This window comes from Gastrolobium bilobum, unplaced genomic scaffold, assembly GCF_033153095.1.
Source record: "Gastrolobium bilobum isolate Gb01-03AN ecotype WA unplaced genomic scaffold, APGP_CSIRO_Gbil_v1 utg8041, whole genome shotgun sequence".
In the NCBI taxonomy this organism is placed as follows: Eukaryota; Viridiplantae; Streptophyta; class Magnoliopsida; order Fabales; family Fabaceae; genus Gastrolobium; species Gastrolobium bilobum.
Window position 1 is genome coordinate 216,062 of NW_026897652.1, and position 11,754 is coordinate 227,815.

The following is an 11,754-nucleotide window of genomic DNA, read 5'->3' on the forward strand; positions in this document are numbered from 1 at the left end:
TCTAAATTAATTTGATACAAGTAACATGTAATTAATAGATAGTGCCTTAAAATGTCTCTTTATCAGATGTATGACGAAAAACAAATATGTGTGATCCTACGAACCATAATTTTAGAGAATATGAATCCTCTGACTTCTTGGGTTAGATCTTCAGTTCGAGGATCCTCCAAAGTTACACCTGCTATCCACAACTGTATTAATCAGAGTTATTCACAAGTAAAGTAATCTTTCTTGTTTAAAAAATATCCAACCATTTTATTTGGATGAACTATATACAAAATACCAATGTATTTGTTAATCCTAAAATAATTTAACATTAGGAAAGTTTATTTGTGAATTATAAGAGTTAAAGATATAACATAAAACCATTCATGTGTCTTCACCTAATAGCTTTTGTCATGATCCAACTCTCCCAAAAGTTTAACCTATTAGGTGAAGACACTTGAATGGTTTTATGTTATATTTCTAACATGCCTCTTTACGCAAGAGCTCTTTAAACTTAAAGTGTGAACAATGCACGAACCCATCTATCTTGAGCCCAAATTCAACTTTTCATTAGAAGAATGGAACGGCAAGAATTGAACTCCATACCACTTGATCATAAAGACTCTAATACCATGTTACAAACCAACACTATGAAAAGCTCGAATTATTAGGTGGAAGACACATGAATAGTTTTATGTTACATCTCTAACAATCTGTTTCAAATTAAAATTCATACAATCATGAAATCTGAAACTCATTGCCAGAACAACAAGATACAGAATCTTTAAAGCATTTTAAAATCAAAAAACAATACAATGAGCTCAGGTTGGAGCAGAACAATGCTAACTAACTCAAGTAACCAGAAATAAAAACCATAAAGGGTAAGGAAAACTTCTTTAAACAGCAGAAATAGACAGTCAGAATTAGCACATATTAGTATACGACAATAAAAGAAAGGACATGAAAAAAAAGAAGCAAAGGCAAGTAAGAGAAAACTCGATGAAAGGGATTAACAAAATTATATATTCTATGAATTGTAATGTAAACGTTGAGGTAATCTAGTCAAAGAAATATTAAAGAAAGAAATTTTCTAATTTCTCAAATAATATGACATTTTAAAAATTACAAAAAAAAAAAAGAGTCAAATTAAAAGGATAATTATGCAATTACAATCCACAAATACCAACCTTCTTCTACAATTGACTCGATATGCAAAATGTAAACCTTAAAGAGTGGCCTTCACTCAAGACTCAATAGGATGTATCACTCATTCTAACCTTTTTTTACTGTACTGTCATCCATGGCCTTATATTCCATATTCTTCAGTGCAAGTTCAACACCTAAACCACCCAAATTTACTGATTCACTTGCACCAACAGAACCACAACGGGCGAATTTTGCTTCGCACCCAGCAGGCAACACTGGTCTAACAACATACTTAACTTTCCCCTCAAAGTTTTTCAGTCAACACAAATGAATAGTTGTTGCAGGGGAATTAAATTAAATAATCATTCATGTTTTCTTTTTCCAATGTTAATACCTGGACTAATGGCATAAATCTGTTTTACAATTTCATGACTCCGTATCCATTACCAAATCTTCAAAATAATTTGAAAAGTGTTGCATAGAACTATAAAAATAACATATTAATGTAAACTTGATTTGGAGAGGGACATAAAAACCACTTCCTATTAAACCCTGATTAGCTAGGGTAGGGGTGAATACAATCCTTGTACACAGTCTTAACTTTGCATATTTACAAAGAGATTATTTTCCGGATTCGAATCCATGACCTTTCAATCACAAAAAAACAATATTTTACCACTGTTTCAAGTAGGGGTGGCAATAAAGGTTTTGACCCGCGGGTTGACCCATGACACGACCCGTCAAAACGCGTGTCGTGTCAACCCACGGGTCATTATGGGTCGTGTACGGGTTGTGTAAATGTGACCCGTTTTTTTTCATGTCGGGTCACGTGTCAACCTGCGGGTTCGCGTGTCAACCCGCACAGTGTCATTTTTTTAATTTTCAATTAAATATTTTATTATATTATTATTTTTATTCATTTATATATTGATATATATAGTCATTGTTTAGTATAGAAAAGAATAGAAGGAACTAAAAATCTCAAAAAATAGAAGCTAATCTATTTTTATTTTTTTTATTTTTTTTTATTTTTTTATTTTTCAAAAAATCTCACTTTTTTTTAAATTTTTTAAATTTTACGGGTCGTGTCGTGTCGACCCGTGACCCGCAGCGAGTTGTGTCAGGGTTCGTGTTTTGTGACCCGTTTACAAAACGGGGCGTGTTAGGGTCGTGTCAAATAGTGTACGTGTCGTGCCGGGTTGACCCGTATTGCCACCCCTAGTTTCAAGCTCGCCTTCTTTTAACTTTCCCTAAGAGGGAGATAATATCAAGAAAATATATAACATAGAAGATAGTCTTTCCATAATTCGGATGCAATTCAAATCATACACAATACTTTCATCAGTTTAACAACTCTCACATCTCCTCTCCCCTGAAATCTTTTTGGTTTTACCAAATAAATTATTATATTTATATGGTATGATCCTAAGGAATATCCTAACAAATTAAAATCTATTTTGGAGGCCTTTAGGGTATAATGCTACTGTCATTATAATTTTCTTATGCTACAAAAAAACTACAACATATAATATTCCCTTAGTAGTTAACACCAAAACTAGAAACAGAAAGTTAAGGAATGGACCTCTTTGGCCGCTTCAACTAAAGCAACATGAAACTCCTTAAAGCAACTGGTTCCAAGAACACCATAAAGGATAGCAACAGGACTTCCAATGCTTGAATCATAGTGGACGTGATCAAAATGAAATATTTCAGGTCTCTGAAAGAAATCACCTACCCTGAAGACAAAAAATTACAATTGACAATAACTTTGAAAATAAATGAAAAGAAAATTGAAGCACAATGATTTTAATGAAAAGAAATTTTAAAGAACCTTGGGATACACCACCCTAAAAGCTAGCTCAAAGGGTGGGGGTCTCTGAAAGAAATCACCTACCCTGAAGACAAAAAATTACAATTGACAATAACTTTGAAAATAAATGAAAAGAAAATTGAAGCACAATGATTTTAATGAAAAGAAATTGTAAAGAACCTTGGGATACACCACCCCAAAAGCTAGCTCAAAGGGTGGGAGTGCCCAAGGCCTTATAAACTCCACATTAGTTGCACATACAACCAATGTGGGACTATATATCTCAACACGCCCCCTCACACGAGAGCCCTTTGGGCTTGAAGCGTGGATTATGCACAGGCCCAATTTTTTGTTTACTTTTTGCGCTTTTTGTTTTTAATTCCACTTTAAAGTGGGAGACGGTGAAGCTCTGATACCATGTAAAGAACCTTGGGATACACCATCCCAAAAGCTAGATCAAAGGGTGGGAGTGACCAAGGCCTTATAAACTCCACATTAGTTGCACATACAACCAATGTGGGACTATATATCTCAACAGAAATGTACTCACAGTTCAGCAGGGCTTTGAAGCCGTATCAGTAATTCAGAGACATCCAAAAACAAGTGCTCACCAGTATCCACCCAACAACATTTTCCTCCAGGGATTTTCAGGTTTACTCCAACATGCAGGGGATCTAATCTAGTTTCAATCTTCTTTTTTGTTTCCAAATTTTCCCAATTCTCATCGTTTGAGTAATTTTCATCACCTAAGGGAAAAGATGCAAGAGACTCCTCTGCTAATTGCCGGTAAAGCACCAGTCTAGGGGATGTTGATCTCAGCATAAGAGAGAACTCAAACAATGATCCCAATGGTTCCCCTAAAAGAGGATGCCCATATTCTAAAATTTTCTTCAGACAATCTTTAGCTGATTGAGAGCTAACAGGATCCTTCTCAGTATTGAGCCAAATCTCAATGAAGTCCCAGAAAAGGTCTTTCTGATCTTTAGATAATAATTCACTGTTTACAAATAATTAATGGAAGTTATAGCAAGCTTATAAGTAGATAAGCTAAAGTGTTACTGCTTCCACAAACATGTTAGACCACATGAACATTTTACTATTGGCTAGAAATTGTACAAATTTTTTTAAAAATTAATGAATAATAACATAGAAGAGAATATGAGCAGCAGTTGGATGCTGACACATGAAGTAAACAGGGATTCAACTCAGAGTTGAATGTGTACGTTGGGTATTCTTAGGTCTCCATTTCAAACACAACAATGTACATGTGACAAGAGGAAGGAACAAATGGAACTAAAGTATTGGGAACTGATATTCAGACATGAGATAACTAACCAGGTGATGTAAACTTAAAAATAAAGGGGCAGCCCGGTGCTGGGGAAGGGCTATACTATGCAGACTTACCTTGCATTTGCAAGAGGTTGATTAAATGGATTCAACTTGTGACCTCCAGGTCACATAGCAACAACACTAGTTGTCCCCTTCTGATTTAAACCGTAAAGAGAAATCAAATTTCATGATTTTAACTTCTGCTATATATTTCAAGATCATACTTCTGAACTAAGAACTTCAATCAAGGCTTTTTCCAAAGGCCATAAGAACAACCTTCTTCTATGAATTAATAAAAGATATGCACCATGTCCCAAACATTAACAATCTGATCAGGAGTGTGCCTTGATAAACTTTATCGAACATCTAAAGTTTAAGATACATCAATCTAAGCTATCATCTAAAAGTAAAAATTGTTAAGAACCTCAAGATCACCACCCCAAAAGCTAGCTCTAAGGGTGGGAGTGCCCAAGGCCTTATAAAGGCCGCCACATTAGTTGCTTACACAACCAATGTGGGACTATATATCTCAACAAAAATAAAATAAAAATCTCTTCCAACCATAAAATATATCAAGAAAAGGATCATATAATACTTCAAATTCCACCAGCTCATCTCACAGAACACTACTTGAATTCAGTTGGAAACTCCTGCCCTGCTTAAGTCACTGCACATTGATATTCCCATTGCACATGCCTTGACTTGTAGCTTGTACACTTCAACACGGTTTCCAAAAGTCTTTGAAACTAGACTAATAACAACACCCCATTTTGGCAAAGCACATAAAATGTTTGAAAATGAAGAATAAGGACATACCCAGCTTCTAAAAGCAGTGGAGTGGAGTACCGGACCACTTAGCAGGAGAGCAGTTTGAACATTCTTGGGTCTTGGTGGAGTCTCAGAAAAGGTTGAACCAATATACAACAATCCCAAAACAATCAGAACCCAGTTTCTTGGTCCAAGAAAACAATTAGAATCAGTATCAGATGAAGTGGGTACAGAATTGATGCGCCATTTGCAAATGCGAAGAGCTGGGGAATTTGTCAGAAGCTTAGAAAGTTTCGATCTTTTTGGTTTACTTGCGTAGTTCGAGGACTCTCAGGTTCTGAGAAGAGAAAACCCAAGGCGACGACTGCACCAACGTTGGCGCTGTGATTCCATGTTAAATATGTTATAATTAGTGTAACTAATTACATTATGTTTTGCTAAAAGCAAGGTTTTTTTTGTTTAATATATAATGCAGATAAAATTACAACTAACTCACTGTCCCGATGTATATTTTTATGATTTGTGAAAAGTATTTCTCCGGTCGATAAAGTTATTTTCGTTAAGCTTAAAATAATATCGTTTTGGATTATAAGATTAAAAAATTATAATAATAAAGACTAAAATAATCCTGTAATAAATTATAATTACAAAAACATCTTAATTTCTACCCAAAACATTTATTATTTTAAGCTCACTAGAAATAACTTATTTTCGTTTCCCTAAATAAGCCCTTTACCCAATTAATATTTAAATTATACTTTGAAAGGTAAGGATGTTGTCCGTTATATGAATCACTATTTGTGCAAGGGGTTAATATTTCTCACTAAATAATTTATTTTCTATATATGAATAAGAGTGAGCATATTCTAACTATCAAAAATTCTCACTACTAATTTACTACCCATCACATCACCATTGGATCAAAGAGAAAGAATATTAAAAAGTGTTTGAAGAGCTAATGGTGATTAGATAGGTAATAAGTTAGTAGTAGAAAATTTTAGTAGTGCAAATATCCCTCCTTTATGAATAAAGGGCAAAGGATTTTTTTTAATCAAAGGAGATAAGTTATTTTCGGTAAATCCAAAATGACATTATTTTGGGGCAAAAAATCAAAGTATTTTTATAATTTTAATAAATTGCAGGGTTATATTAGTCTTTATTATTATAATTTTTTAATCTTATAACCCAAAACTACGTTGTTTTAATTCACTGTAGATAACTTTATATTTATTGATTGGAGAAATATTTTTCCTATAAATAAAAATATGTGGGGTTCATATTTTCTATGTCTCTCTTTCATTTTACATGATTCCATATGGGCCTATATATTTTTGTAGTTGTATAGAAGATAAAATTATCTGCTATATAACATAAGAAACATCATTCTCTTATATTAAATTTGTCTTTGTTCATAAAAATAATAAAATCTTAACAAAATGCTATTTGACATTTTTTTAATATATTTTTATTAGTAGATAAAATTTCATATCTATTCCACAAATTGAGAATGAAGATAAATTATTTAGTGTTATAAGTCTTATCATAAAATTTGTTTTAACAAAAAAGTGTGTTGTTAATATTGTTTTAAAATCTAATTGTTTTTCTTCTTGTTATAAAATATTTTATTGTAGTTTAAACTTTTTTATATTCTTTATAATTATATTGTGGGTTTAATATTTTTCTGTCAAATAAAATAAATTTATCTCCTATTATTCCAAAATAATATGTTTATGAGAAAAATTATAATAGTAAAAATTAATATAGCTCCAAAATAAATTAAAATTACATAAATATATTTTTCCCTACACAAAGACTAATACAATCTTATATTTTTTTTACTATAACCTCATTCAACCTAATCGAACACCACTCACGCTAGTGAGCTTCATGGATGAAATTTTTATGATCAAGGTGCTCTCCAAAACTTTGTCTAATGACTCAAATTGCTCATCAATGGCCTTTAGAAGTGCCTTGATATTATCATGTTCTTCTATTAAAACCCTAAACGTGAGCAGATATTTTGGTCATTATGAACATGTCATAGAGACAATTGGATCACTCCACTTTTCATAAAGGTCAATATAAACAGTGAACATGTCATATGGTTCACTGTTTTTAGTAATCAGCGGTGGTTCATCTTTCTTCATAGCATAATCTATATCCATCCATTCTAAATGAAGGAGAATTTTTTCCTTTCAGATCTTATCTTGTAGTTGTCTCCTCTTAACTCAGAAATTTCACATCTTATATCAGAGAAAATCATAGATTTTATGACTGCAGATATTAAATAAACATGCTTATAAATAAAATTTTGAGACTAACAAATCAAATGTCGTACTTCACTAATATAAATCATGCTTAAAACTTTAATTTGACTTTGGTATCATTTCCTATTGACCTCAATTCCTTTCCCTATCGCGGTGATGTCGATTTGGGCATTAATTAATAAATTTTACAATTAATTAGGATAAACTATTTCTCTATCACATGAAATAAAATTATCATGAAAAAATTAAGGATATTTTAAAACTTTTGCATTTTAGATTGGAGTCATACAAGTGTAAATGAGTTGAGCCGAATTAAATTCTATCATAGACTTAATTTGATCTATATATTTTTTTTTTTTGATAACATTTGATCTATATTTAACAATCAAAAGGTTTGACTTATTATTCTGTTTAAATCTATTAAATTTTATTAATTGTCAAAATTATTTTATATATATATATATAACGTAATTATTTTATTAATTGAAATTATATAATTATTTATTTTATTTTAACAAATAAATAATATGATAAATCAAGGTGTTGTTTGTAGACTAAATTTTATTAAAATAAGTCGTATTAAAAAAAAAATTAAGTCCAAGCTTTTTAATTAAGGGAGAGCCTCTTTCTAGAATTCAACTATTGTTCCTGGGCTGATGTGGTACATTAGCTGATCATTAGTTGTTGTTTTTTTAATATATTCAATTTTATTAAATATATTAAATGATGTCAGACCTGATGCACACGGGCCATAGAGAGATCTTATATTATATTATATGCCGCCTAACCCATCCCCTAATTGGCCACTAAGTCAGATCTTATATTATATGCTCTATAACGACATCTTAATATTATAACCGATTAACTTCTTCATCAATCCATATAAACTGATTCAAATTGTGGTGCTCAAACTGAAAAATTAAAAATTGAATAAATCGAAAATTGAAAAATAGATCCAAATTTTACTTGGATTGAATTTTGGATTAGGTGATGAAAACCGATCCAATCCAAATTAATCTAGTATATTAATTTTCCTCTACCTACTTGGGTCTTTTCTCAATCATATAATCGAATAAATCGAAAATCGAAAAATAGATCGCAAATTTTACTTGGATTGAATTTTGGATTAGGTGATGAAAACCGATCCAATCCAAATTAATCTAGTATATTAATTTTCCTCTACCTACTTGGGTCTTTTCTCAATCATAACTCAAAAATTTCTAAATCTATTAACTAAACCCAAGTAAAAATTTAGTCACATCTTATTAGCAAAATTAATCCATTAACTAAACTCAAGTAAAAACCTAGTCACGTCAACAAAATTCATCTCATATCTCATTGCCTAAAACAACTATATTATTTTTGTAGTTCAAAAAAAAAAATTACAAAGCATGTTATCTACGTAATAGTCGTCATGAAACAAATTTTAGGATTTTTAAAAAATCGAAAACCGATTCAATCCAAATCCAAACCGAAAAAAAAATGAATTGAATAGGATCGAATTTGAAAAAAAAAATCCAAACCGAATGATGGATAATTATATAGTCAAACCCAAAAGATTGGATTGGATAAATTTTACTTCCAAAATCCATGCAATCCAAACGGCCAACGCCCTACGCCTAACCCATTCTCTCTCTCTCTCTCACTGTCTCTATTTATCTCGTTATGTTCGCCATAGTTGCTAGCTAAACAATGGACATACGTTCCGGTACATGCGAAGAAGAAATGCAGAGTGAGAGAGGAATAAGAAGCATTGAAAACAATACTCTGTTTCCGTTTGAGAATGAGGATTTGTTGATTCAAATCCTGCTGAGGTTGCCCGTTAAGTCTCTGCTACGTTTTAAGTCTGTTTCTAAGTCATGGTTTTCTCTCATCTCTGATCCTCACTTTGCAACTATGCATTTTGAATTATCTGCTTCATGCACCCAAAGACTTGTGCTCCTACCGTCTTCTTTTGCTTCTGAAAGTCTATCCATGATCGACTTAGATGCATCGCTTCTCGACTTTTCTTCTTCTGCTTCAGTAAGCCTTAGTTTTTTGCCTCTCCAACCTTCTTGTTTTTTTCCTATTCGAATTATGGGTTCCTGCAGAGGGTTTCTACTTTTGGTTTGTGATCAATTTTTCTATCTATGGAACCCATCCACCGGTGTCAACAAAAGAATATGTTTTCCTCCTTTTACACCCACTCTGAATTATTCTGTCTGTGTCAAATGTTTCTTTGGTTTTGGGTATGATCCATCAACTGACGACTACTTGGTGGTTCTTGCTTCTTTTGACCCAGTTAACGTGGCAACCCACTTTGAGTTTTTCTCATTGAGAGCTTATACCTGGACACAAATTGAGGCTACTATGCCTTATATGAACCCCTCTATTAATAAACCTGGGTTAAGCTCACTCTTGAATGGTGCTATTCATTGGTTGTCTTCTCGTTATGATGCAGCAGTGATTGCTATTCTTGCCTTTGATTTGATGGAGAGGAGTGTTTATGAGATACCTCTACCAAACGATATTGACATCTGCTTTGCATCTTGTGATTTGCTGGTACTTGGAGGATTTCTCAGTTTGTGTGTTAAGGGGAATCGTACAACTGATATATGGGTGATGCAAGAATACAAAGTGAAGTCATCTTGGACCAAGTCTATTGTTGTGCCTATTGGAACTCCTAATCAATACTTTTCTCCAATATGCTCTACAAAAAGTGGTGATATTGTTGGAACAGATGCTGGTCTTAGTGGTGGTATTAGATTAGTGAAATATAATGACAAGGGAAAGCTTCGACAGCATCGCTTGTATTCTGCTAATCCACGAGGATACGATGCAGCTATGTATACAGAGTCTCTGCTTTCACTCCCTGGAGACAATGACCAAGCTGAAGAAAAGATGAATGACAATAACAAACAAGACGAATTTGGTTATGAAATTTCTCCTATAACTTTGCAATTTTATTGATACCCGTCTTGTACTGTGAACTCTATGATGCATAAAAAGTAATAGGCAGAGAGTGATGCGACTACTTGGAGACAGAATATTTATTTTTTGTTTATCTTATTTCATCTTGATTTTTATTTTTTGCGTTGTTTGGACGAGTATTTCATCATTATGTTATTACTGTGTTAATGTTTGCAATTTGTTTCCTTCCACTCTTTTACAGTTTTTTTTAGCTTGAAGCCTTAATACTGAAGTTATTGCATTGCTATTGCTAGCATGACATGAAGTCAAGTTGTAAATTGTGAGGTTTATTAAATATCAAACTAAGCCTTAATCATGCGTCAGAATGAACCCCTTCCCTTCTCTGTTTAAGAAATCATGCCAAAAAAATGCTTTACAATTCTGTTTCCCCCTATTTAACCACCTAGCTCTTGATTGATTCACGAGACGGCTCCTAACTGACCCATGTGAATGCTTCTAATCATACTAACCCATTTCTTCATCAATATTGTACTATTTCAGATTCAAAATTCTGGATGGTTTAACCGATTTCTATGAAACTCCAAGCAGAAATGACCGACACTACTCTGTCTCTCATCAATTTTCTTATATCGAAAACATGTTCCCACTACTTACCCATACTTGCATGCATTTTTGCCAGGAGAACGTGCCTTCCACTTCGTTCAGGCTCAAATTCTATCAATTATTTCCAAAACTTTTGTCCAATTGAACATGACCATCACCATGCATTTAGACACCCTCTCAGAGAATAATATAAAGTATTAAAAAAACTATCACCAAACACTTTAAGATTTTGGATTAGGCTAAATTAATTATTTTGTATCTCTCATCAACCTTTATTTGATTAGGATTGCATTACATAATAGATTAAGATGTTATTATTATAAATAGGGCTCATTGCATATTATTTCAGTGTGAAAAAAAAACAAGAGAGAGAATAGAGGAAAAAGTACAAGAGAGAAAAGAGAGAAGAAAGTACAAGAGAGAAAAGAGAGAATAATATATAAGAAATAAAAGAGAGAGTTAATTTTTCAAGATTATGATTCTTTCTTGTGCATCAATTGAAGAGCTTTCTCAAGAACATTCATTCATACATTCATCCTTTGACAAAGTGAATATTTCTCCATAGGAATTCAGATTACCTATATGCTTGAGGAAAAGAAGCAATGAGGTAACATTTAATTGTAATTGTAATTTTCTTCTTGACCTTTTTGAAGGTCTGTACTGGGAAACTTGGATACCAGTTCTGTGCTGGGAAACTGGATACCAGCATGTCTCTTTTTCTTGGAAATTGAGAGTAAGTTGAGAACCCTTGTGTGATAGGGTTTCAGAATCCTAAAGGGTTAGGGTTTCGTACTGGGAAACTGGATACCAGTTTGGGAATTTGTGTAAGGGGTAGACTAAGAAACTAGGATACTAGAGAACTCTTTGTACACAAGTTTCATAGTGAAGTTGCCCGTCAAATTTCAGTATTCGATTTTAGGGCCCGTGGTTTTTCTT

The 11,754-nt window shown here is 32.7% G+C and overlaps 1 protein-coding gene across 1 annotated transcript; it reads left to right on the forward strand.

The window, feature by feature from the left end:
• Positions 1 to 8,997: 8,997 nt before the first annotated feature.
• LOC133309036 (F-box/kelch-repeat protein At3g23880-like) lies at positions 8,998 to 10,254 on the forward strand. The gene has a single exon (XM_061509776.1). The coding sequence runs from the start codon at positions 8,998 to 9,000 to the stop codon at positions 10,252 to 10,254; it is 1,257 nt and encodes a 418-aa protein (XP_061365760.1).
• The last annotated feature ends 1,500 nt before the right edge of the window (positions 10,255 to 11,754 follow it).

What these genes read in the sequence shown, in the direction of transcription:
- LOC133309036 (XM_061509776.1), top strand. Translation starts at nt 8,998, where the DNA reads ATGGACATACGTTCCGGTACATGCGAAGAAGAAATGCAGAGTGAGAGA.